The sequence below is a fragment of the Panthera tigris genome, chromosome F2, assembly GCF_018350195.1.
Source record: "Panthera tigris isolate Pti1 chromosome F2, P.tigris_Pti1_mat1.1, whole genome shotgun sequence".
Classification (NCBI taxonomy): Eukaryota; Metazoa; Chordata; class Mammalia; order Carnivora; family Felidae; genus Panthera; species Panthera tigris.
Genome location: NC_056676.1, coordinates 66,868,581 through 66,896,220, shown reverse-complemented (window position 1 = coordinate 66,896,220; position 27,640 = coordinate 66,868,581). Strand labels below are relative to the sequence as shown.

The 27,640-nt window shown below is 40.0% G+C and overlaps 1 protein-coding gene and 1 long non-coding RNA gene across 11 annotated transcripts in view; one reads left to right on the top strand and one right to left on the bottom strand.

Annotated features, from left to right (window-relative positions):
- The window catches only part of TATDN1 (TatD DNase domain containing 1), a 45,021-nt gene that overhangs the window by 5,750 nt on the left and 11,631 nt on the right, over positions 1-27,640 (top strand). For 2 of the 9 annotated variants that reach the window (XM_007076834.2, XM_042973652.1), the window contains exons 2-9: positions 4,905-4,970; positions 6,875-6,924; positions 10,239-10,302; positions 12,044-12,187; positions 12,278-12,320; positions 17,470-17,555; positions 17,647-17,687; positions 19,723-19,799. In XM_007076834.2, the coding sequence (XP_007076896.2) occupies positions 4,905-4,970; positions 6,875-6,924; positions 10,239-10,302; positions 12,044-12,187; positions 12,278-12,320; positions 17,470-17,555; positions 17,647-17,687; positions 19,723-19,799 (571 nt within the window). Of the gene's footprint in view, positions 1-4,224; positions 4,386-4,904; positions 4,971-6,725; positions 6,774-6,874; positions 6,925-10,238; positions 10,303-12,043; positions 12,188-12,277; positions 12,321-16,711; positions 16,858-17,469; positions 17,556-17,646; positions 17,688-19,722; positions 19,800-27,640 lie in introns of those variants that run through there. The other 7 variants (XM_042973651.1, XM_015535158.2, XM_015535162.2 and 4 more) reach the window with 7 other exon arrangements.
- On the bottom strand, positions 14,299-24,323 carry LOC122235149. 2 transcript variants are annotated; one of them, XR_006213274.1, is made up of 3 exons: positions 24,170-24,323; positions 22,324-22,670; positions 14,299-14,769 (listed from the first exon to the last, which is right to left on the bottom strand). It is a non-coding gene; the product is annotated as an uncharacterized LOC122235149 (long non-coding RNA). The 2 variants fall into 2 exon arrangements; XR_006213275.1 differs by having other exon boundaries at positions 22,324-22,645.

Genomic DNA, 27,640 nt, shown 5'->3' with positions numbered 1-27,640 from the left:
CCTCAATTTCCCCCTAGTCAGAAGTAGCAGTTTCTGCCTTGTCTTTCTTCCTGTTGTGCTGTTACCCAGTCTCTCGCTTTCTTAGTTTTTCAGGCTATTTCAAGCTGGAAATTGCTTCTCATGTAGTATTTGTTTACCTTTTTAAGTTTGTTGTCAGTAGACATACTTGTGACAGGAATTTTAATTGAAAAGAGACTGTCCCTTATTATGGATTAGGATATTTTGAACAAGTTGTTAAATGAGTAAGATTTTGACTGGCTTTATTTTCATAATTGTGTCATGAGTTGGGTACAAAAAGATTGGCTGTTTAATAATGAATTGAGAGTGTTAGCCACCTGAGGTGGTATGGAAGTGTAGCTAATGTTGACTGAAATTCCATGTGTTGTTGGCACGTTACAGAAGGTATACTGTGCTCAGTAATAATAGTTAAGTACTTTTTATAGGATTAAAAAAAATTTAATGTTTATTTTTGAGAGACAGAGACATGGCATGAGTGGGGGAGGGGCAGAGAGAGAAGGAGACACAGAATCCGAAGCAGGCTTCTCCAGGCTCTGAGCTGTCAGCACAGAGCCTGATGTGGGGCTCAGACTCACAGACCACGAGATCATGACCTGAGCCGAAGTCGGGCGCTCAGCCGACTGAGCCACCCAGGCGCCCCTTTTTAAGTTTTTTTTTTTTTAACGTTTATTTATTTTTGAGACAGAGAGAGACAGAGCATGAACGGGGGAGGGTCAGAGAGAGGGAGACACAGAATCCGAAACAGGCTCCAGGCTCTGAGCTGTCCGCACAGAGCCCGACACGGGGCTTGAACTCACAGACCCGTGAGATCATGACCTGAGCTGAAGTCGGACGCTCAGCCGACTGAGCCACCCAGACGCCCCAGGCACCCCTTTTTATAAGGATTTTAATTTGCAAAATGCTTTCACATTTATTTTCCAGTTTGAGCCACATTTCATTCCTGGAAGGAGAAACTTTATGTCCTCTCTCCTAGTGAGGAAACTGAGGCTCAGAAGGCCCACTGATTTGCCCAAAGTCATTCAGTTTATTAGTCACAATACCAGGAATTCTTTCTTGTTTTAGAGAAAGAAGGAGAACAAGCAGAGGAGGGGCAGAGGGGGAGAGAGAATCTCAAGCAGGCTCAAGTGGAGTAGAGCCAACGCAGGGCTCGATCTCGTGACCCTAGTAGTGTCATGACCGGAGCTGAAGTAGAGTCGGATGCTCAACCCGACTGAGCTACCCCAGGCGCCCCTAGGACTCTGACTCCAGAGCTCATTCTCCTTCCAGAACTGCAGTTCCTCCGTTTTATTGTACTTCTTGGAACTTGGTTACGGATTTACTTTTTGGTGATCTGTCGATTTAAACTTTTCTTTGATCCCTCCATGTTGACCTGTTACTTAATCACCCTGTAGGTGTCTGCCGGTGAGTGGGTGGATGGGGAGTGGGAGGGCCATTGGCCAGCCCGTAGAGGAGAGAACTTAGAGGAGACAGAAGTGACTCAGAGTCCAGAAAAAGAACACATTTGCCTCTGTAGATGTAGAGGAGGAAAAACTTCCTGTTGCCCTGTTAGGTTCTGTAGCTGGTCTAAGAATTAAACTGACATTAAGACATTAACAGGAGAAAAGCACATACGTTTTATTTTTTGTGTATATGGGAGTCTTCAGAAGGAGAATGAAGCCCCAAAGCAGCTGTTAGGCCCTACAGCATAAGTGGCAATGTGACAAAAAAAAAAAAAAAAAAAAAAGGCTTAAATCGTCTAAGTTGTGGGACAATGACTAGGAAACTAGGGGAAACTAATGGAAGATGATGAGGGTTATTTGGGTTTGTTCATACAGATTCATTTTGTCTTTGACTCCCAGTCTAGTGATGACAGTGCTCTTCTGTTCTTGGTATGGGAGGGTATCTTTAGTTCGGGGGGAGAGCAGAGAGCCTTGCTCGCATCTGCTGTTTCTCCAGTGCACTCAGCTTAAAATAACTGATATTTTGGGGTGGTATGTTCTGATCTCCTTCACCAAACCTGAATAAGGTGAGGCATTCTATTCAAAGGCTAGAAAGCCGCTCTGACAGCTGGCTAGGGAAGACACTTCAGGCAAACTGTCAGAAAAGGGCCACAGGCTGTAAGTCACAAGAGGTGTCTTGCAGAAGAGGGAAGAAATTGGTGACTGAGTCAGTGCAGGATATTCTAAAGGCCAAGGCTCATCTGGGTCCAAAGCTGAATACAGATTTTTTTTTTTATGTTTGTTTATTTTTGAGAGAGAGAGAGAGCAAGAGAGCATGAGCAGGGGAGGGGCAGAGAGGGAGGGAAACAGAGGATCCGAAGCAGGCTCCATGCTAACAGCAGAGAGCCCAGTGTGGGTCTCGAACTCACGAACTAGGAGATCATGACCTGAGTGAAGTAGGACACTCAACTGACTGAGCCATCCAGGAGCCCCCCAAATACAGATTTTGAAGTATACTGTGACTTAGGGCCCAAAGGACTGACCCACACCTGGAAGAAGTAGGTTCTCAGAGGTAGTGGTATCACCTAGAATTGGCTTCAGCCATATCTGCCTCAGGGTCAAGCCCTGAAGAACAGTTTAGCATCCAGTCCAGTGAGGGATGAGACAAGGACATGGAAAGGTTTCATAAACTGAGCCTCCAAGCTAGTCTTCGGGTTGCTTTTAAAATGAGCATCATGAAGTTTACTTGTTAAATTTGCTTGCTTTTTTTTCCTTTGTTTTTCACTTTGTGTTGTAGTAAAAGATTGCTTTGGAAAAATACTAATCTCTTAGCTGTGCAAAGGAGAAATGGGTAGAAACGATGCACACTGGATCTGTGCTCCTAACCATCCTCCATGGTGGGTGATTGTAGACGGACCCCTGTAAAGGATTATTCTAGGCAGAAAGACCTCCCCTCTTTCCTGGGTTCCCCTTCTCAGTCTGCACCCTTCCCTATCTAATTTCCTTTCCTTAATTGAAAAAAAACTAGTTGCTGAATTCTTGTGATCTGAGCCATCCCACTGAACACCTATATTGAATTTATAGTATTCAGTGTTTGTGTGTCCATGGTCCTTTTAAAGGGTACCAGGTCCGAATTCATCTCCTACCCTGTATTGGCATATATACTGTTGCTGAAATATCTTTGACACTTTCTGCCTTTTTTGTTGCTGTTTTCAAATACCTGGGATAGTCTCCACATCATCTCTTGGATTATCCAAACTCCCATTCATTGTCTAAGGTCTGCCTTAATGTTGAAGCAGCACAGCTTACTGAGGGCCAGGTTGGCAGAAATCAGAGTGAGAATATCCTCAGAGGAAGCTGAAAGTAAGCAGAACTAACATAAGGGTCTGTTGGTAGGCAACTGCCCCTTATCATTGTGAACTTGTCCTAGTTCTGAAAGCTAAAGGGAGTGGATTTTAAATAAGGAAGGCATTATTATTGCCCATGGCCGTCACAGTCTGACTTCACATCTTGTTATTCCCCTGGCTCCCGTATACTCTACAGCAGGATTTGTCAAGAATGGCACTTGACTTGGGGGGGTCAGATCATTCTTTGGGGAAGTTATCGTGATCATCGTAGGATATTTAGCAGCATCGTGGCCACAGGCCTGGGTTGCCAATAGCACTCCCTCAGTTGGGACAACTAGAAATGAATACAGACATTGCTAAATGTTGTGCAACAAGGGAGGTTAGAAGAAGAGAGGGGCTGCAAAATTGCTCTCCACTGAGGACCACTGCTCTACAGGCACAAGGAATTTCTTTCTTCTAGATGCAGAATTTCTTTCTTCCACACATCCATGTTGCAGAATGCCCTTTCCGTTCATCAGCTTGCAAGCTTTAGCTTTGTTCAAGATCTAGCCCTCCTGTGAAGGTTTTCTTGCCAAAACTGTTATTGCGCCTTCTTTGTGCTCCCAAGCACATAATAATTATTTACAAACTTAACTTGTATAGAGCTCCTACTATGTGCCAATCATTATACTAGGTTCTAGGAATACAGCAGTAAAGAAAAATATTCTTGCCTTGTGTTGCTTAGTCTAGGCTACTGGATCACAAATTATATATTAGTTACCATATAGACTATGAATTCCTGGAGGGCAGGGACCAAGTGTTGGGTCTTACTCATTTCTATACCCCCTAACTCCTTACATAGTATTTGACACAGAGATAGATGCTCTTCATAATATTTGGTGAATAAAAAATAGTTTATTCCACTCTCTGCATCTCGACCTACATTACCTCAATTCAGTTTCTCTTCGTTGTGAAAATGAGCTCTCGCCTGTTTCCAAATGAGATAAACGGATTCAATCTGCCCCTTCAAATCCTGCCTTCTGCAAAGATGCCAGAATGAGATGTCCAGAAGACAACTCTTACTGCTCTGCCTAAAACCCATCTGTGCTTCTTGTTGCATCCGGTATTTTAAAGACAGATGTCTGTAACATAGCTGAGTCTGGACTTTCTGGCTACTCCCTTCCCTGTAATTCTCTCCCAATAGCCAGAACAGTCTATAGCTCTCTACAATCACTATTTCACACCCCGAATGCATTGTTCCTTCTTCCTCTGTCTGCATTTCCCCTCTTCTATTGGGTAACTCTAACTTACCCTTTAAGATTCATTCAGTTCAGGGGTCCCTTCTTTCTTGAAACTTCTAGGCCACCTACCAGACTAAGGTAGTTGTTCCTCTTCTGTGTCCTACAGTGCCAGTGTCTACTTATAATATTTCTTAATTGTCTGTAATGCGTCTGCCTTCCCAATTCTGCAGGGAGTTTCTTGAGGGCTGGAATTATATCTTACTCTTTGCATCCCAGGTGTCTAGCACAGTAACAGACAAGTGGTGGCACTTAGACTTTGAATGAAAAATTTAGTAACAGCTTTTATTTATCATAGAAGTTTAAAATAGAAGCTCTTAATTATTTACTTTTACCTTCCACAGATATTGGTATCAACTTGACAGATCCTATGTTCAGAGGAATTTATAGGGGAGTTCAGAAGCATCAAGGTAAATGTTTCTGTTGTTAAGATAAAATAAAGACAAGCTTTCTGCCTCAGGGAGATGATGGAAAGCATAATCCACTTTACAGCTGAAATATTAAAGGATTTATTATGCAACTTGGATAAAACTATAAACAAAGTGAAACATTTGTAAGCTATATTGGTAAGCCACGGCCATGAGCATTTATAAAGCACCTATTATAACAAAGTGTTACCAAGGTCTTCTCTGAGGAAGCTTATGATTTTGAATAAAGAACTTTAACCATATGCATAAAAGCCAAACAATCGCTGATTGCTTAATTGGTCTTTTAAGCATCTGAACAGTAGGGCACATAATTTAAAAAATCACCTGCAGTTGAACATCAGTATCTAGTCCTTTGAAAACGTTTTCCGCTAAGCGACAAAGAGGTAATGGGATTAAGGAGTAGGCGTGCTGCTGTCCATCCTCCCTGTCTTACCTTTCCCCCCTTTTCATCCAAGTCTTGCTAAATCCCAGATACCTGTGGGATAGGTGGGAATAGACAGGAGTCTCTCAAAGGTTGATGGAAAGCTTAGCCAAAAGCAAAATGGCTTATATTTATCATATCAAGTTCATTTAAAAAGCATATTTTGTCAGCTGAGGTGAGTAAGCAGGAAATGATGGCAACAACAAGTTTTTGAAAGAATTTCTCCAATAAACTGGTTTGTGAAAAGGTTTGTGAAAATTGCCTCTGAAAATTACCATACTTGTTATTATGTGAATGCAAACAGGAAAATTTGGTTTTGAGGCCTGGGTGAAGTGCAAGTGCACATTTCAGCAGTGACGTCAAGATAATTTTACTATGCTTCTAGGTGGTAATGAGCGAAAGCTTCTCTGAATACAGAGAATGTTAGATGTCACTTACAAGAAAGTTAAACATTAGCTTTCATAAGCCTTACCTCAAAACATACCTTTTCTACTTCATTTAGAAGTTTAGATAATGTTTTTATGTTTATCAAATGTTAGGTACTACATCTTAGAGTATGTAATTATATTGATTTTCTTGCCTTTGTAGCACTTAATAGATTTCATGCTTTATGACTCTGTGTATGTATGTTTGTATGTGTGTTTTTATGAAATAAGTTTTATTCTTATCAGTATCCCTCTGGTTTACAATATTTAGCAAAACTGGATGTCTTAGTGTAAGTTCACTAAGTTGATATTTTTTGTCTGAAAGAAATTTTATAGCTTCTAGAAGTAATGATAATTCTAACCAAATTTACTGTGATACTTAAATCTGAAATTAATACATGGATTTATGTCATTTTTTAATATTGCTGTCCATTTACCTCAAGCCTCTTAAAGCTTAGCCTTCAATTGATCTCCCCAGAAAGCTTATTGTTACTTAACAAGAAATTTTGGGAAAAAGAAAAAAAACTGTCAGTGAAAATAAAAATTATCCTTCCTCAATGGGAATGGGAATTATAATAATACGGTATTAACTGAAATTTACAAAGAGAGGTTTTATCATGTTTTGGGAAGCATTACAGATACACTCTGAAAAGCCCTACTAAAAATAAGCAATCTTAATGACTTTTATTTTTATTAAAAAAAATACAATACCAACAAGTTTCAATTTTAAGGCAATTGATTTAAGTTGTAGTGAGCAAATTCACCTTTCATTTGAACTTCCTGATTTTTGTCATTTTTCTCCCTTTTGGTCAACAGAATAAAATACAACTAAATGGATAACTAGTCACCTAGTTTGACTGATACAGGTTTCCTTTTTTTGTTTTTTTTAAGGTTATCACTGACTGTTATCATAAGTACTCATCAAATGGTATTGATTTGGTAAATATGATTGTTTCTATGTGTTTTTCTTTCAAGAAGAGATAATTAAGTGAAAAAAAATTTTACTAGCTTTTCTTAATGTGGGGTTTTTGCTTTTATAGACGACTTACAAGATGTAATAGAAAGAGCTGTCCAGATTGGTGTTAAAAAGGTAACATTTCATTTTTGTTACTCTTAAGTTTTTTTTTAAGAAATTAAATTTTGGTTAAGGTACTACAGAATAGAAGAGAAAGAGCTCAGGCCACACTTGGCATTTTGGGATATGTATTGTCAGCAAGTAATATTAGCAAGTTAATGAAGTAAAATATCAAAATTTTCTGTTCACAACTATTTAAGTGATACAGACCTCATGCTTGGATCATTCTTCCATGTGATCAGAAACATGGTAAATGGCAAAATCTCTTTGAAAAAAAATGTTAAGACCTATCTGAATTGCCAGGTTTGTCAAAATGCAACTCTTAATTTTATAATGTAATTTAGCATCTGTTAGAATTAAGTGATCATCAGAAACACATGTATCCTGGGGCACCTGGGTGCCTCAGTTGGTGAAGCATCCAGCTCTTGATTTTGGCTCAGGTCTTGATCTCATGGTTCTGGAGTTAGAGCCCTACATCGGGCTCTGCACTGACAGCACAAAACCTGCTTGGGATTCTCTCTTCTCCTCTCCCCTCTCCCCTCTCCCCTCTCCCCTCTCCCCTCTCCCCTCTCCCCTCTCCCCTCTCCCCTCTCCCCTCTCCCCTCTCCCCTCTCCCCTCTCCCCTCTCCCCTCTCCCCTCTCCCCTCTCCCCTCTCCCCTCTCCCCTCTCCCCCCTCCCCCTCCCCCTCCCTCAAAATAAGTAAACATTAAAAAAAAATGTGTATCCTGTCACCACCTTTAGCTCTTATAGTATGGGTATACCATTTCAAAAACTGAGAGAACACTTTAATTTTTACAGTACTAATTTGATTATCAGGAAAATTCTATCTTTTAGAGAGTTCTAAGCAAATGAATATTAGCACTGTGTCAAATTCTTTGAATAGATACTTCTTTTTAATTAGTATTTTTTTAAAAATATCAAGCTATCCTTCCCCCTCCTCCAACACACACACACACACACACACACACACACACACACACACACAAAAGAAATCGGGTGAAGTTCCATAGTATGGCATCAGGACACTTGGTGACTGTGGCTGCTAAGTTGAATAACCTGAGTTTTAAAAGATGACACTGCTGGGGCACCTGGGTGGCTCAGTCAGTTGAGTGTCCGACTTCGGCTCAGGTCATGATCTCGCGGTTCGTGAGTTCAAGCCCCACATCGGGCTCTGTGCTGACAGCTCAGAGCCTGGAGCCTGTTTCAGATTCTTTGTCCCCCTCTCTCTCCGCCCCACCCCTGCTTGTGCTCTGTTTCTCTCTTTCAGAAATGAATAAACATTAAAAAAATTAAAAGATGACACTGCTGACTCATGAGTTCTCAGTCCCAACTTGGAACGCTATAGCTCTCATTCACAAGTAATAAGAAAGGATAAAGGTTACAGCATTCCTCTCTCATGATGCAGTCATTCTGTGCTTGGCAGATCGCTGTATAAAATGCTTTTCTGCAAACTCTGAATACCAGGCTCCTGAATTTCCGCGCGTCGGCCATGAGTAGTTCAGTCTTAACATTTGTAAACACTCACACACACACACACATAAGAATGACAGGAATGGAATAACTTGGACATGCTTCCAAATTGAAATCTAACTTGGTGCCTTGCTGTTACGTTGTGACTGAAAGCACAGTGATCGCGGCACCGCTGGCTTCCAGCGCCGGCGCCATTCGTCGTCTGACAGTGATCATAACGCCTACTTGAGACTTGTGAGGGTGAACTAAAGCAGAGCACCTGCTATTGCCCCTGCATGAAGTGAGCAGCCTGTATTTTGTGAAGTCTGTGGCAGAGGCCATCGGCCTAATGTCCTCAGTGTGAACTGGGAGAGGAAATTATGTCCCCTCGTCTTGTCCTTGCTTGTTGTTTTTCTAATCTCTTTGGGAAAGTTACAGATAAAAGGTAGAATTAGCAACTATTTTACACAATTGAAATACTAAATGTGGGCACCTGGTCTTGTATTAAAGAATTAGGGAATGTTGGTAAACAGTAAAATTTTCCCAAAAGTTGAGGATTTAATTATGCCTATGCATTCCCTGAGTAAGATACTCAATGTCTGCTATATTAGAAGTCTAAGTTGCTTTATAAAAACGTCTGTTCGCCATTTGCATTTCCTCCTGTGTTTTATTGTTTTCTCTTTAGGCATACACCTAGAGTGAATTCTTCATTTTAGCTCAGGGAGGCACTTGAAGTGAGATGCTTAAAGAAATATACATCGAGGCACTTAAATCACTGCTCTAGAAGGATGTACACTTATCAGCACTGCCTCAGTGGCCACCGTCAACACACAGGCTCTTTGGTGACATTTTCCTTTTAATACAGTAGCAAAGACACTGTTCTGACTGCTGGTGGACCCTAAGGGCTATCCCTTTAGAAGTGTGCTTTTCTGCTAAGAGCCATACATTTTCCTTACAAAGAAGTCATCAATATACATTAACCCAGAGATTGTCAGACTTTTGGTCTCAGAACCCATTCACATTCTTCACTATTATTGAAGACCCCAAAGAACTTTTGTTTTGGTTTTATCTGTTAATATATACTGTGTTAGACATTAAAACTGAGAAAAATTCAAAATATCTATTAACAATAAACCAATATATTACATAAGGAACATATTTTTAGGAAAAACAAATATTTTCCAACCCCCAAAAATGTAGTGACATGAATGGAATTGTTTTACCTTTTTTTTTTTTTTTTTTTTTTTTTTTTAAAACATCTCGTCCCTTTCCTGTCTAGCTCTTAAGACTGCTGAACTTGGGTATGTGTTTTTGCAGGCAGTCTGTTGTGACATTACACATCATGTAGCCTCTGGAATACTCCCTGCACACTTGTGACTGAGGGTGAAAAAGCAAATAGCATCTTTGGTATTATTTTGAAAATAGGTTTGACCTCACATATCCCCTGGATGTCCCAGGACTTCACTTGGAGAACTGTTGAATTAATAAACACTGTTGAATCTCTAACTTAGATTAACAGAATTCTAAATTCAGAAGTATTTAGTCAGGCTTTCATAATGTGATCTCTGGGGGGCGCCTGGGTGGCCCGGTCTGTTAAGCATAATGTGATCTCTGTCCTCTGTCATTCAATGTAAAACAGACATGAATACACTTTAATAGGAAGGAGTGACACATTCCGTGTTGGATGTATGCTTGTATGTGTGGAGAGGGGTGGTCAGGGACCACTCTACGTAGGAGGTGACCTTTCAGCCAAATTTTAAAGGAAGGTAAGTGTGTGACAGTCTTAGAGAGGAAAGCATTCTGGAAAAGCAGCAGGGAGGCGTGTTTAGGAAACTTGTTGATACTCTGTTAAAGTGGGCATGTTTTCTTTCTGTTTCAGTTTATGATCACAGGTGGAAATCTGCAGGACAGTAAAGAGGCACTGCATTTGGCACAAACAAATGGTATCCTCCTCTCACTTTGACCCTCTCCCCCCCATATGAATTAAGTTATTTTGAAGAAATCTTTCTATAACTGCCTCAGGTACAATACAACGGATCATGACGGGAAACAACAGGAAAACGGACTGAGTGTAACAGGGTGTGATTAAGATGAAAGGGTTCTGACACTGATATATCAGATGTTTGCTTAAATCCTCTCTCATCGTACTTAAGGATTATTTTAAGATTTCCTTAATGAGAATTAAGTTCACCAGGTATATAATTTAGTCTCCAGTATTCCTGATACAGGATTTTTGTGTGTATGCTGTAATGTGTTCAGGATGGGAGTTGCTTTTATTTTGCTTTTTTTAAACTTAAACTGTGAAGGATCATTTATTAAGTATGTATCATGCAGACCACGGTGTAAGGCCCCAGGAATGCAAGTAATAATGTATAATCCCTCAGATGCTCACTTTATGTTACACGTTTTGCATTTATTTAAAATCTATAAGGTTTGGAATTGGTTCCAAAGGGAATCCTAGTTACACAAAACATCTCCTTTATCTGGCATTCGTTTTACCTCACCTTTTTTTGGTTTTGTGTTTTGTCATACTTCATGTGCTAGACTTTGAAGAATTAGACATTCTATTTTATTTTTAAAAATACTGATTTACTTACTAAAAGCTATTTTGGGGGGTACCTGGGTGGCTCAGTAGGTTAAATTCCAGACTCTTGGTTTCAGCTCAGGTCATGGTCTCATGGTTCGTAGGTTTGAGCCCCATGTCGGGCTCCGTGCTGATGGTTTGGAGCCTGCTTGGGAATCTCTCTCTCCCTCTCTCTCTGCCCCTCCCCTGCTTGCTCTTGCTCTTTCTCTTTCTCTCTCTCTCTAAGTAAACAAAATATTTTTTTAAAAAGCTGTCTTTTTGTGGCAATCTTTCTAAACTGCGTACTTCTCTTCAGGATCCACTGACACTTTTTCTTAATGATTAAGATAAAAATAACCATCTTCCCAGATGCCTTTGAGGTGTATAAGAATATTGTCTTCTATACTTTTTATCCCCAGAGAGATCTATTTTCAAAAGCTCTTGAATCTTCATTGTCAGCCCTCTTCACTCCCCCCTTCATGAACCTGTGGTCTCACTGTTTTAAAACCTCTGCCTCCTCTTATATGTAAGCACCTGCAGGAGAGGCTGAGGAAGGCTCCCCACCTCTCACGTGGGTTCAGGTGCAAACCACTCAGAAGCCCTTTTTGACTTCACGTTGGTGTTTCGTGCAATTACGGTTATCAAGACATGGTCTGCAAATAAGTGAGCTTAATTTTTTATCAGATAAACAAATCTCCCTTCCACCTCCTTAACTCACCCTTTTTAAGCATGTTTAAATTTTAATTGTCATATTAACTATGTGAAACAAGATGGTCACATGAATAGTGAGTATGAAGATATAGTTAGGTTATGACACTTCATTCTGTAAGAAATTGTTTCATTTTCCATTCTGTTAGGCTGAGTAAATGCCAGGCTTTGGAAAGAGGTGAATTAATTATTTTTACCAATCTGTTAAGGCAATTTTCATATTCCTGTCCTGCTTTGCTAAGGTATTCCAAAAATTCTTATATGATTAACTTCATGCCATTCTGGCAGTTTGAATAGTTTATGGCTATTATTAAAAATTAACCAGCTGAAAGTATTTGATCTGTCATTTTTACATGTTAAATATAATATGAAAAATACTTTGGAAATAATCCCAAGACATTATTTTGTGCTAGATTTGTTTTTCAGTACAGTTGGATGTCATCCTACAAGATGTGATGAATTTGAAAAGAATGACCCTGATCTTTACCTAATGGAGTTGTTAAATCTCGCTGAAAACAATAAGGGGAAAGTTGTAGCAATAGGGGAGTGTGGACTTGGTAAGTGCCAACCTAGCCCTGTTAGACTGACTTCGAAAGTGATTGTTCCGTACAAGTTACGAGTAATTGTTCTGTTTTTATCTTTTAAAGATTTTGACCGACTACAGTTCTGTCCCAGAGATACTCAGCTCAAGTAAGGAACTTTATTGACTTCAGGAATTATTGTAAAATCTTAAGAGTGATTTTTTTTTTTTTTTATATAGCTTTTATCAGTTCCGAATGTAGCTGGAGTAAGCATCAGGATTTTTTGTTAATCCCTTTGTATATCAAAAGTTAAGTGAAACAAATTCCATGCATACTTGCATGGAATTCATAAGGGATGGAAGCATATAGCTCCTAATTGGTTAACCGGCTAACTTAATTTTAATGGTGGAAAAAAGGGATGAGTTTTACATAATAGAGACTTTTGTTGTTCTTTTTTTCACGAATGTATTCATGCATGCATCATTCCAGTGAGATGATTTAAATTCATTTGTGGGGGACACGATTTACGGGCAAGGGATATTAAAAAGAAATTATAGGATCAATCACCAAAGCTAGAAAAACTTATTTTACTCTTGCTGGGCATTGGATATTGTCAACTTAGAATATGAGAATCCTTTCATAGGAGCCACATGGAGAATGGTGGCTTCTGAGAAAACTCCAAAGCTCACAAGCCATGTAGACTTCCTACAACCCACTGCCTATACCTTTTAATTGGAGCTCCTATAAAGCACACTGGTGGATAGTGTTACTGGCTAAAAAGAAAAATAGACTTAAGACTTGAGCATTTTGTTACATTTCAGAAACAGTGTATTAATGATCAAGATAATTAAACATTAGAGTAAATCCTTTCATAATTAAAATAGTATGCACATAGCAGGATATGGTTTAGGCTTGAACGTAGATGCCAAGTGCCCAGGTATTAATCTGTACTAGGGAGTCTGAACTCCATTCGTTCAGTAAATGATTACCAAGTGCCTCCTCAGTATGAGACAAGGAAAGATAGGCTTGGTTCTGTGCCTTTAGAGATAAGAGAAGACATAAATAATTAAAATAGGCTGGAAAATGCTATCAAAAAGGTGTAGGGCAGTAGGGCGGAAGGACTTTCCGGGGGAGTCAGGGAAGCCTTTGCCAATAAGGTGAGGAGATGTGAGTGAGGCTCTTCCAGAGTAGATAAAGCTAAGGACAGACTGAAGTCTGGTATAAATTTTGAAGAGATGGGCAGTTCAATCTGAGATTTTAAAAAATTTTAAAACCTCAAATGATGTAGTAAAAAACCACACTAGCAGTTATCCTGTGTGGACCGTTGCTACGGAAAGAAATGCCCCGCCTTCCACCTGTGCTCCCACGGCTCTGGCTCTGCTCTGCTCACAGCGGCTGTGCTAGTTTCAGTGCTCCCCGCCGTGGGTGCGCTGCAGCCCGCTACCCCTTCCCGCCCACACAGACTAGCCTCTGGGCTCTGCAGAGGCAGGTGCCAAGTCTTACTACTCATGTTGTAGTTCCCATGGTGCCATGCACAGTACTCTCGGTACGTGGTAGGTACTCGGGAAATGTTCACCGAGTTTTTAATGAGGAGGAGAGGGTCCTTTTTGATTTCTGTAGAGCGGCATGGATATAAAGCTTATAATTCAGCTTTTACTGTTGGCTCTTTTCTCGGAAGAATTTAGATTTTGAGCTGTTATTTGATACCATCCTGGAGACTTAACCAGTGTATGACTTGTTTTTGTTTTTTGTGTAAAAATGCAGTCAGGAAAAAGATCTATGAGAAGAGAAAAGTAGAAAATGGTGTGATAGATTACTAGGCAAGACAAAACTAATGTGCGGTAGACACGGTGTCTAAAAAATAGTGTCTGAGAAATAATGGTAAGTAAAGGCAGTATATAACGGTGTTTGAAAGTAGTTATCTTTGGAATCAACAGCTTTGGGCTGGAATCACAACTGCCATTGGTGGCTGTATGTCTCTTTGTAAATCTCAATTTCTTCATCGTTCCACCTACTTTTCTTAACATCTGGTATGTAAGGCCCAGAGTAACATGCCTGGCACAAAGTAAGTGTTCAATAAATTGTGGCAGTTGTGTTATTCTTAGAAATATTTTCATCCTAAAGAAAATACTGGCTGTTCTTTTTCTTTGGGGTTTTTGGAAAGTATTTTTTAAAAAGAAAAAAAATCAGAAAACAAGGGAAAGGCTGATTCCATCCTGGAAGGGTTACCCTTTAAGCATTCCCTGCATTTTCAGTTTCTCTGCCACGGGCCATATTCTCTTTTCTTGTTGTAAGTTTAGAGCTTGGTTCACTTGAGTGGGAAGAATTTGCTTTGGGATTTTTCTTGGGGCTTTAAAATATTAACACTGTGCAAAAAAGAAATCCGACATCAGACAGGATTTAAAAAAATCGTTTGGGGATTTAGGGGACCTCAGAGAGGAGAGTTTGAGGCTGTCCTTGCCATCAGCCAGTCCAGAGGAGGGATCGCCACCGTGGGTTAAGGTACACTGTGGTAATGCTTTGGGTGCTCTGGAGTTGCCTCAGTCGTGACTACTAACAGCCGCTATTCTGAAGCTGACCTTTCCAAGGTCAAGCTGACCTGTACTTGATTGTTGACCCTAAAATGTAAGAAGCAGTATTACAATTAGAAGCAATTACAGTTTCACTAAAATGAGCAAATCTAACACAGGTAAACAGCGGTTTTCATATAGGAGCTAAGAAAAAAATAATAAAAGCAAAGATGTCTCTTGAAAGGTGCCAGTTCCTGCCCTTTAACTTATGCTAGTTTTGGTTACCGTGGCTTTTTTTTTTTCTTTACAGACAATAGTTTAACGTCAAGCACCAGCTATTCTCAATATATGTCACTAGGAATAATTGGCCTCCTTAAGACACCTACCTAGTTTGAACGCGTGGAACTTTCTTTTCTCATATTATGCAAAATTCTGTAGGCACCCTGCTTGAGTATCTATTATTTTCATAGTTTGTACTTTTGCCTGTTTTGTGATAGGCTTATTCCCAAGGTGATCATTAGATTCTGTAAATCTGTGGCTTGGTTGTGTGGCTTTGTACATGGAGTTTTGTGTGAAAGAAATGATCCATGTAGAGTGGTGAACACAAAGGGTATGTGGTGTGTAGCCAGAAGCCAGATACATGGTCAAGTTTATATAATGACTGGAGCACACTTACTCACTGACACTTGTATTACGTTAAACGTTATGGAAACAGTGACTTTTCTTTTAAGATTTCATTTGTTTCCTACCCTGCGAAATTTTAGCACTTTGTTAAACTATTTTTGCTTTTTCTAGCCCAGCAGAATCTGAAAAGGTGATTTAAAAACCTGAACACAGTGGGAGCATTTGGGTAGCTCAGTCAGTTAAGCATCCAAATCTTGCTTTCGGCTTAGGTCACGATCTCACAGTTTGAAGGTTCAAGCCCCACAACGGGCTCTGCGCTGATGGTGCAAAGCCTGCTTGGGATTCTCTGTCTCCCTTTCTCTCTGCCCCTCCCCTGCTTGCTCTCTTTCTCTCCCCCTCAAAATAAATATACATTTAAAATAAGTAAATAAACACCTAAACATTGGGTAATAAAGACAAAGAACACCAAGTTTATGAAAACTAAGAAGTACATTTCTATTTCTAATTTTAAAATTTAGCATTTTCAGGGCACCTGGGTGGCTCAGTCAGTTAAGCATCCAACTCTTCGTTTCAGCTCAGGTCATGATCTCATGCTTCACGAGTTCAAGCCCTGTATCAGGCTCTGTGCTGACAGTGCAGAGCCTGCTTAGGATTCATTCATTCTCCCTCTCCCTACTCTCTGTCCCCCTCTCTCCTTCTTCCTCCCTTCCTCCCTTCCTCCCTTCCTCCCTCCCTCCCTCCCTCCCTCCCTCTCTCAAAGATAAATCAATAAACTTCAAAAAAAAAATGAAAAAAAATTGAGCATTTTCAAGAGTACAAAGGGGTACTTCAGGAAAATGGTTGTCCTTACACTTCAAGGAGACAAGACAGCGGAAAATATAGCAAAAGAGATTTAAGTGAAACACAGGGAAATTATTCCCTAAAATCAAGGCACCTAGAAGAGGTAAACTCCTGTAGGAAATAAGGCACTTATTATCTGTAATTCCTGGGTTTTATTTTAACTGCATGACTGTTAATGAGAACTAGTGAGCACTGTGCTGAGTGAGAAAACATAGGACAGCCCGCCCCATTATATCTCGCTCTTATGCTATAGGACCAGGAAAAAAGGCTTCTTTGAATACAACTTGGGTCGTTTTGGCCGGACCTGGACTTAGAGACTGAAGTTCTGATCACACTGTGTTCTGTGATCTTGGATGAAGTCCTAAATCCACTGACACCAGCTCTTGTCCTATTTTAGGGTTATTTTGTGGATCAAATGAGATAATGGTATGTGGTACTTGAAAAACCTTTTTCTAAAGTACTCTTCAAACATTTAGGGCTGCCATTTTATCATGTAATTTTCAGATCTTTGAAAAACAGTGTTTTAGTTTTTTGTGTATATTTAATAAATCCTTGTGTTTAGTGGTAATAATTTCTTGTATAACAGCACATGGAAAACACGGAGCACAAAGCTTTGCCTGGCCTCTTGCTGGAGCGAATGGATTCCCACTGGTGGTGCTCAGCCCGCGCTCCAGGCAAGAGGCTGGTGGTATATTCACCACCAACACATGCTGCAGGGAAGGGGTCCCACAGGTGATGGGAGGGTGTCTGCTTCATTTGCTGGGGTTTGGTGGAAAAGCTAGTTAAAAGTATATTTGAGGGAACAGCTCCCATCACTGTAGACTTAAACGTTATAGCTCTTTATTTCTAGTGATCAAGAAAGTGCTAATTTACCTAGAAGTTATAATGGAAAGCTAACACATTAAAAAAAAAATTTTATTTATCATTTTTGAGAGAGAGAAAGCACGTGAGTGGGAAAGGGGCAGACAGAGAGGGGGGGTTGGGGGGATAGAGGATCCGAAGCAGGCCTTGTGCTGACAGCAGAGAGCCTGATGCAGGGCTCGAACCCACAAACCGTGAGATCATGACCTGGGCGGAAGCCAGATGCTTAACCAACTGAGCCACCCAGGGTCTCCACTAACAGACATTTTTTGAAAATGATTTTGTAATCCCAGAAAATGAAGTATTCCTTTCAGGAAGATGTATGTGATGATTATCAATGCCTCTGGCTAAGCCAGCTGTATTTTAAACGTCTGAGTTCACTACTTCTGTCCTGTAATCACCTAATAATAATAAAAGTCCTTTAAAAAAATTATTTTTCTTATGCTAAAATAAAATTCACGAAATTTTTTTGGCATTATGCAGATATTTTGAAAAACAGTTTGAACTGGCAGAACAAACAAAATTACCAATGTTTCTTCACTGTCGGAACTCACATGCTGAATTTTTGGGTGAGTTAGAGCTAAAATCTCCTTTAGAATTAAAGAATTTTGCAGAAATTAGCAAAGTATTTGCCAAAAGTTGTTTGTTTTTAATTTACAGACATAATGAAAAGAAACAGAGATCGGTGTGTAGGTGGAGTGGTAAGTAGAAGAGTTGTTTTTAATAAAGGAGGCACAGAAGCTTCTTTGTTAGTCCTGTCGGCTTCTAAAGGAATCCAGATATCAGCAGTAAAGCTATTAAGCTTCTTCCCTCTCTTGTTGAGGTGCATAAATTTACTATTAAATCTATGGGCCAGATGTAATACAGACCTAAATCACACCGATTTAATTACATTTATTTTGTCCAAAGTACAAGAATGATCAAGAATTCCGCTCACAAGAAAACCCCATGAATTTACTCCTATATTTTAATAGCATGGGTGACCATTCTTTTTCTCTGCCTCTTCCATCAGCATTCTTCAGTGTTCTTCAATTTAAATTCTGAGCAAAATATAAACTAATCTTAATATCTTGAAACATTTTAATATTCACCTCAGGTTTGCCTTCTTAATTTGTCAACTGTATTCACTTAGCACTCTGATTACAGACTCCTCCTTTCTGGAATCTGCTTGTACTCTGTAAACACTTCTGTGTGGTCATTTCAACCACTAGTCTTGAGACAGTTTCCATAAACAGTATCTGCCCACCACTTAGCTCAGGTATCCATAGCAGTGTTCCTTAAATCTTTTTTCGATCATGGGCTCTTTGGAAAATCTGCCTCCAAAAAATGCTCAGATGTACAAATTTTCACCTGTGATTTTAGGAGATTCACTCATCTCCAGCAAAAAGGCTGTTATCCAGGTATATAAAATCAATTATACTACACCAACTAAAGAAAGAGGAAATGGCACTGAGCACTTACTGTTTGCCCACATATGCTGCTTTGATAGCTTCATCTGTATCCTCTCAGGTTTTTAGCCTCTGCTTCATGTCGTGTACTGCTGGTGATAATGTTTTCTATGTTGCTGTTGATATTACTGCGCACGTTTTTATCTATGGTTTACTGACTCTAATTTATCCTTTGGGAACTGAGAGAGGCTTAGAGGCTTTCATTAATGGGGGGATTAATGGCTCTACCTCTTTGCCCATTTGCTTCATTTCTAAATAAGAAGTTACTTAGCAAATCCAAACCTAAATGTTTGATTTTATCAAAAAAAGAGATTGTCAAGGGGCGCCTGGCTGGCTCTGTCAGTAGAACGTGCAACTCTTGATCTTGGGGTTTTAAGTTCAAGCCCCACATTGAGTGTAGAGATTACTTAAGAATAAAAGCTTTAAAAAACAGATTGCCAAATAAAAAAAAAAACGAATTTTCTGCAATGGTTTATGAGGAGTTATATTTAAAATTACTTTGATATTAAGGGAGGATATATTTTCTAGTCAGCTAGAGATGCTGAGAGGAGAATAAACCCTTTTGGGCAGCCGTGTAATGCAGTTTTATTTTTCAGAAACATGTATCCATAGTGGATTCTGACTCTGGTGCTGTAGTAACAGATTAATGACATTACTTGTTGGTGTATTTAAAGTGTAACTTATTGTTTAGATTACATAGATATATATCCAAAGTATGAAAGACTATGCTTTCTTCCTTACATCTTTGAAGGAGAACAACACCATCTTCCTTTTTGCCTACTGAGCTCTGTTCATCTCACAGTTCAGTTTTGTAGTTACATTCTCGCAACACTTTCTAGATCTCCTTAAAATTTCTTCTAAAAGTCATTTCTGGAAAAAAGTATCCTCTAACATAATAAAAACTCAACATTTTAAGATTTATTTTACATGGTTTTGTCACATTTCTAACTTTTCTTCATGCTTTTGCCTAAGAGTGTGGCTCTCACGTCCATTCCCCATTCCTGAAGGTACTGCGGAGCCACCAGCACAGCCACAGAGAGAGTCTGGGCAGCCACGTCCCCTCGTGCCTCACCTCTTTGGAGATGGTGACCCATTATAATTGTGAGATTCGAATTGAAAATAAAAATTGTAGGGGCCACCACATCCGAAACCCTCTGACCCAAAAAACAAAAACAAAAAAAACAAACCCCTATGCACCTACACTTTTCCTTAGAAAGTCTTATTAATGTTATTTAGGATTTTTAAAGAAAGAGCAATTATTAAATAAAATTACACCTGTATGTTCTAGGTGCATTCGTTTGATGGTACCAAGGAAGCAGCAGCTGCCTTGATGGACTTGGATCTCTATATAGGATTTAATGGTTGGTAGGTCCTTAAGTTTGTTTTATATTAAGTAGATTCCTTGTTTTACAGTGAATTGCTGATAAAGATTTAAATTTCTTATTTAAATGTATTTATCACCTGGATCTTGGCTTGTGAATTTCAGTAATTATACAAGAAATTAAATTACATTACTCCTGCAAGTTATAGGGGTGCCTGGCTTACTTGGTGGGTGGAGCATGCGACTCTCGATCTTGGGGTGGTGAGTTCAAACCCCGTGTTGGGCATAGAGCCTACTTAAGTTAAAAAAAAAAAAAGTTAAAGGTTATAAACTACTAACCCTGTATTACAGTCATGGACACCAATTTTGTACTGAGATCAGCAGCTAGCTTTCTCTGGCAATGCCATTTATACTTAGGTCATTTTATCACTTTAAAGTATATGTGTTCGCAGCATTGTGCATGCAAGTGATGTCTGATGTGGGGAGAGTCATACTATGACATCATTTTATGTACCTCTATAGGCCAGGAAACTCACAGAAGCTAAGGACCCGGTATAAAGTACTCCTAGTGTGAGAACCAGTGTTCTCTGGCCCCGCACTCAGCCTTTCTGCTGGTACAGCATACCAAGCCTCACAAACCCAACATAGTCAGCTAGCACTGCTGGATCCCTGGCTTTCCCTCTTCAGTGTTTCATTCCTTTAAAATGACCACACTTCTGATTACATTAGTTTTTGCTAAAATATCCTCAGGAAAATAGACTCATGAAATTATTGGCTATGGAGTTCAGACTTATTTATATGTCCTCAATGCTGCTTCTATATTTTAATGATTTAACTAATAAACCACTGTGAAAAGGCATGCATGAATAATGGACTAAATAGTAGTTCTAAAAGCTTACTGATACAGTCTCTACACAATGCTTTCTGAGTCAGCTTTTCCAGAGACCCCCGCTTTGCTCTTTTTTTTAAAAAAAATTTTTTTTAATCTTTATTTTTGAGAGACAGGCAGAGTGTGAGCAGGGGAGGAGCAGAGAGAGAGGGAGACACAGAATCCGAAGCAGGCTCCAGGCCCTGAGCTGTCAGCACAGAGCCCGACACAGGGCTCGAACTCACGAACCGTGAGATCATGACCTGAGCCAAAGTCAGACGCTCAACCGAGCCACCCAGGCACCCCCCCACTTTGCTCTTTATCACCATATAACTAAATATTATGTATGTGATGTTGTCTCTTAATTCATTCCCTTTGTCTGTTTTCATTAAGGAAATGAGCATCTTAGTTCTTCCATCCAGGACTGCCCTGCCACCTGCATTATTTCCTCCACAGTCGTCACAGTGTGGCTATTGCAGAGTTTTTGGTTCTATGCGTATTCAGTATTTTCATTGATGTCTGTGTAAATACTGTTGACTGCTGAACCACAAGATATACCACTTTTTTTATTTTCCTGGGGCAGCTTTCTTCCTTTTTCTTTACTTGGTTTTCTTCAACACTTGAAGCCTTCTCACACTTTCCAACAACTGTAAAGTGCCTTTATCTGTTCTTCTGCATGAGGACCCTGTCCAGATAATCTCGTTATCTAGATGATCTCTCCATTAGTTCCTGACCCTTTCTGCTTCGTTTTGAGTCCACGTCTGCTCCCTGATAGAACTCTTATGTTTAGATCCCATGTATTCAGCTGTTTTGATGGAACACCTATTTCAAAATGAATTTATTCTATTCTTGAAAGTTTGCCTGGATAGTTAAACCAAAAACCCTTCCACTTGGTATTTTTCCTGGGCATAATATTCTGGACTAAAAATAATTTTCACGAGAATTTATAGGGCTCCATTTCTAGATTTAAAGTCAGCGGCTATTCTGTTTCCTAGTCCTTACCCCATGACCTACTATTCTCTCCCAGTGGAATATTTTAGTTCTTTACCTCTGGTATTGCCAGACTTCACAGAGGTGGCCGATAATTTGTGCACTCGCTGCTGGCCCATTCTGGCTAGAAGCTCATCTTTGTCAGTCCTGGGAAACTTTTTTTTCTCTCTCTGTCTTTCTTTGGAGCTCCCAGGCTCATAATCTGATCTCAATATTTTCCCCTCTAATTTCTATCTCTAGTTTTCCCACCTACTTTCAGAAATATTTTTCAACCTCTTTGATGAAACTTCAGCTGCTGGTTTTAATCTCTGAAAGCTTTTTCCCCCTGCCATTCTCTGGAACTATGTACGTTTGCAGATGCATCTTCTCGTCTCTCGAAAGACATGAATAGTAAGTTATTTTCTGTTTGCCGGAGAATGCTTTTATTTCCTCTGAGCGCCTTTTTCCTCTTTTCGTCTCTGTCATGACTTCCTTCAAATGTCAGGAAATTCTTACTCTGTATATTTAAAAAGTTAAGAAACAAGCTCATTGGAATCTCTGTGGGGAGACAGCCTATCAACATGCAGGCCAGCTGACCTCACCAGGGGATCTTCTCGGTGGGTTCTTTTTCTTCATAGAGGGATCCTCTGATCTCTGCTGGAAAAACAGGGTGGGGATTCATGAATGCACCCGTGTTCTGGAACAGAATGGGGTTGGAGAGAGGAACTCACCAGCCAGTCAGCATTCAGTCTCCATCTTCACCTGCAGTCCTCTGTGCTTCTTGTTCTCCTGTCCCGGCTCTGATTTAGCTTCTCCAGAGACTCCACATACCCCCTCCTCCCTTCTGTCTCTCAGGCCAAGGGTGGGGGGCAGAAGGAGTCATCTCCGCGTCAGTTCGCTGGAAAATAATCTGAGAGTCCCCTCTTTTCTGTACCCCACATTTTAAAACAACCCCCACTCAGTCCCCTGCCTTATCCCAGCCTCAGTACCTGGGATCTTCAGTTCTTAGAACTTCCTTGGGTGAATTGGTTTGCTTGTCCTCAGTATCTCTCTCTGCAGGCACGTGGCACTGAAGTCACTTTGCACATAAACAGGTCATTTATAATTTTAACATATACTTTCCGCTTTATAGTTTGTGACTAGGGGTTAGAAATATCTCCTGGTTTCATCAAAAAATTTGTGGGTTTTTTTTCCCTATTTTGAAATGATTTTTTTTTTTTTAATTTTTTTTTTTTTTTTTTAACGTTTATTTATTTTTGAGACAGGGAGAGACAGAGCATGAACAGGGGAGGGTCAGAGAGAGGGAGACACAGAATATGAAGCAGGCTCCAGGCTCTGAGCTGTCAACACAGAGCCCGACGCGGGGCTAGAACTCACGGACCGCAAGATCACGACCTGAGCCGAAGTCGGCCGCCTAACCGACCGAGCCACCCAGGCGCCCCTTGAAATGATTTTTAAGATAAGGTAGAAGACCTTTATTTCACTAACTTGAACTGTCTGAGAGATTTCAAAATGACCTTGAATTTATAAAGATTTGGCATTAAGTTAATGACAAGATTTTTTCCTCCTCCATTAACTCAGAACTAATGTTAGTCATTTAATCAAAGTCAGTATTTCTGTTCTTGTTCTGAAATTCAGTTTATTGTAGTCTTAATCTGAGGCTCTGAGGTATGGTAATTTAATCTGACTATACTACCTGTGACATAAAGTCTTTGATTTCTAAAGATTAAATTATAACATTTTCCCCCAAGAAAATGGGGAAGTTTCAGATTTGACTCCAGAATATGCAGCTGCTCTCCCTTAAATGGGAAACCTTATTAAAGATATAATCGACTTTGATTTTTTTTTAATTTGCATCCAATAATTGGTTTTGATTGAAAAATATTTATTCTGGTAGTATATATTTCTGTATGTAGATCACTTTTTACAAGCATGGAATTAATGTAGGAAAAGACTAAGATATGATCTCATGAAATTAAAACTATGTAAATAATTTCATAACTGGAAGTTTTAAATTTAGTACCCATATCAAACATATTTAGGAAATATTCATATTGATCAACTGTTAAGTTGGCTGAAAATAAGAATTTTGGTTTTTTTCTAGAGGATATCATTAAAAGGCTGATATTTATGGCAAACTACACACATTTCCCTTTCACTCATCTTAAAATCATTCTAAAGTAAAGTCCTACATACTCAAAATGGAGTATGGGCATCTATAAGGGCAAAGAAACAAGGCCAGAGTTTCTGGAAAAGCCAGCTTAGACTTTATAAAGGGCCCCAGAGGAGATGGGAGCAAATTTAGCAGGCAGAAATCAGAGAGAGGGCTTTGGGTTTAGAATTAGTGACTAATAGGACCAAATTAGGGTGCTTGATGGCCTTTATAGAGAAAGCTCTCACTCCTATATTTACTGCTATACACAGAGTACAGGAGCAGCAAGCATTTCTACCAAAGGGAAAAATCTCTTCTCAAGAAAAATGAACAAACCAAATTGTGAGAGCCAGGACTTTGAATTCTTATGTTGATGCCAGAGGAAAGCATTTAGAGAAGCAATAGCCTAACCATCAGCTCCTTACCTTCTCACTCTTAGATGAAATTGCAGATCAATATTCCTAGTCCTGGTGTCCCACAAGGAGCTTCCATTGAGTCCCCACTCAGAGGGGCACCTGGGTGGCTCAGTCAGTTGAGTGTCCAACTCTTGATTTTTGTCTCAGGTCACGATCTTGCGCTTCGTGAAATTGAGTCCCACATCGGGCTCTCTGTTGACAGCATGGAGCCTGCTTGAGATTCATATTCTCTCTCTCTCTCCCTCCCTCCCCCCCTCTCTCCCTCCCCCCACCGCCTCTCTCTCTGCCCCTCTCCCCCTCTCCCCACCAAAATAAGTAAACTTTTTAAAAAGAGTCCCCATTCAGAACTATCAGTAAAACAGTCCTCTGTTTACACAAAAGCAGAGGAAACACAACACTGGAAACTCAAGCCTACTTAAATGTAAACTGATAATTAAGGACCACCAGATAAATGAGGTGCCTCAACAGAAAGAAAAAGACCAAATAGAAAAATTAACACCAGAGGAAACAATTTAGGAAAAAGAACTTTAAAAGAGACCTGATATAGTAAAGGCTGAAATGTAACATTCTGTCAGTCTGGCTGTAACAAGAGAAAGAACATAAAAGTAAGAATTCCTTAATGATTAAAAATGAATGTCAGTGTTAATACCACCATTGGGCTAAGCTAGGGAATCAACACATTCAACAGGAAGATACATATTTTTCCCCTCTACCAACTACCATTGGGTACCTAATAGTAGACATAGGAATTTTCTCTTCATACAAGTGTTCTAGTGAGTAAAGGGTTGATAGGATTCTGTCAACATCTGCAACTCCTAGTAAACTAAGAGGTCTAAGCATTGGGCATCTGTGGCTGCCTCGTGTCACAAAAATATAACCAGATACCATGTGCTTCTAAATAGAAGATCATAACCACCACCTATGAAGGTCTTGCCAAAAACATGAAGAAAAAAATCCAACCTGAATCTGGTCAAGACTCTGGATGGTATTCTCGACATCCTGTAAGAAACACAGTAGGTAAAATTTTCTTAATGTCGAGATGACCAGGGAACATCATAGAGGAGGAGGATCCCACCTCCTCCCACAGACACACCCCAGGCAGCAACTACGTGAAATGCAAGTCATTCGGAAAATGACCTAATGAGCAGAACGACTCTTCCATGGAGAAAGAAAAGGCCACACTGAGAAAGCAAGAAGGAGCAGAGACATGGTAGGGAACCAGTTACATGGTACGGCAACTTACAACCGAGAGGGATATCACAGGGGTAGAGGTCTTCCCTGAAGAGCAAGGGGATCGAACCCCATGTTGAGTGCCCCCACCCCCCACCTCAACTGCTCCAGAGATCTGTACCAGGCAGACAAGCCCCCATAACATGTGGCTTTGAAAACCATCAGGGCTTTATTCCAGCAGAGCCAGGGTGCCATTCAGAAACAGACTACTCTTACAGGACCAGCACACTCTATTACTAACTCTAAGATCCAGCAGAGAGGCAGCAGTTTGAAAAGTATCTGGATTATACAGGAATAGATTTACTGGCTAATTTTAGGGTTTGTGCTGGAGGGGCAAGGATCTGTAGAAACTTTCTCCAGGACTGGGAGTGTAGCAGGTGCCATTTTTCTTGCCCTTCTCCAGCCTAGCTGGCCTGATAATGATGAAAGCCAAGTCTGACCCTCTCCAACTAGCCTGCTAGCACGGCTCACCCTGCCTTGGCATTCCTTGTCTGAGCCACCCCACCCCACCTGCTAGTTCAGGCAGGTGCCCTTCTTAATCGGCACCTGCTCTGCCATACCCTGTGGTCAGCCTTGTTTGGGACCGGTGAGCCCGCAAAGCAACCACCGCCCCACCACACCTTGGGCAGCTCTGGCTGGGACTGCATCCCAGCCCCACCCAGCATGCCTGCAGCAGTTGCAGCACAGTCACAACAGGAGGGCACACACAGCCCACGTGGCATGTCCCTGGGGTACTGGGTTCTGGTGCCCTGGTGGGGTGGGTAGGATTATGCTGCTTGGCCCCACAGGACACTTCGACGCAAGGCCGCTGCTTGCAAGGCCAGGAGTCGTAACTGATGTAATGCAAAGAGAAAAGCAGAGTCAACAGAATGAGAAGACAAGAGTTTATTCTAAATGAAAGAACAAAAGAAAACCTCACAAAGAGAACTAAATAAAACCACAACAAGCAGTCCACCTGAGAGTTCAAAGTAATGGTTATAAAGATGCTCACTGAACTAGAAACGAGTTGTATAAACTCAGAAAAAGAGAAAATATAAAAAAGAACCAATTAGAGATGAAGAATATAATAAATGAAGTGAAAAAGAATCCGCTACTAGATTAGAGGATACAGCAGAATAGATCAGTGACCTGGAAGACAAGGTAGTGGAAACCATCCAAGCTGAACAGAAGAGGAATTTTTAAACATGAGGATTTTTAAAACATCAACTAGGACAACATCAAGTATACTAATATTCGCAGTATCAGAGTCCCAGAAGGAGAAGAGAGAGGCAGAAAATCTGAAGAAATAGCTGAAAGTTTTCCTAATCAGGGGAAGGAAATAGATGTCCAGGAAGCACACAGAGCCCCAAACAAGATGAACCCAATGATGTCCACACTAAAGCACTTAGTAATAAAAAGGTCAAAAATTAATAAGAGAATCTTAAAAGCAGTAAGAGAAAAGCAACTGATTACATACAAGGGAACCCCCCTAATGCTATCAGGTGATTTTTTTTTTTTTCTAGCAAAGACATTGAAGGCCTGAATAAAGTGGTGTCGTGATATATTCAAAGTGCTGAAAGGAAAAAGCCTACAACCAAGAATACTGTGTCTGGCAGAGTTACTCAGAATTCAAGGAGAGAGGTTTTCTCAGACAAAACTTAAAAGAGTTCATCATCCCTAAATGGTCTTTGCAAGAAATGTTAAAGGCACTTCTTTAAGTAGATAAGAAAATGCCAACTAGAAGAAAATCATAAACAGAAAATAAGTCTCTAGTAAAAGCAAACATACAATATAGTAGAGCAACCACTTGTAAGACTAATAGGACATTTAAAAGAAATAGTAAAATCAGTTATATTTCTAGTAATTACACAAAATAAAAATGTAAAATACGACACCATATACATAAAACTTGGGGAAAGAATAAAAATGTAGTGCTTTCAGTGTGCAAACTTAAACATCAACTGAAAATAGACTGTTGTATATGAACCTCATGGTAACCACAAACTTAAAACCTATAATAGTTACACAAAAAGTAAAAAGGAATCCAAGCAGAAGACTAAAGAAAGCCATCAAACCACAAGGGAAGAGAGCAAGAGGAAGAAACTACAAAAACAACCAGAAAACAGAGAAATGGTAATAAGCACATACCTGTCAATAATTATTTTAAATGTTAATTAAATACTCCAATCAAAAACCATAGGGTGACTGGGTTTAAAAAAAAAATTGCTGCCTACAAGAGATTCCCTTCAGATCTAAAGAAACAACACATAG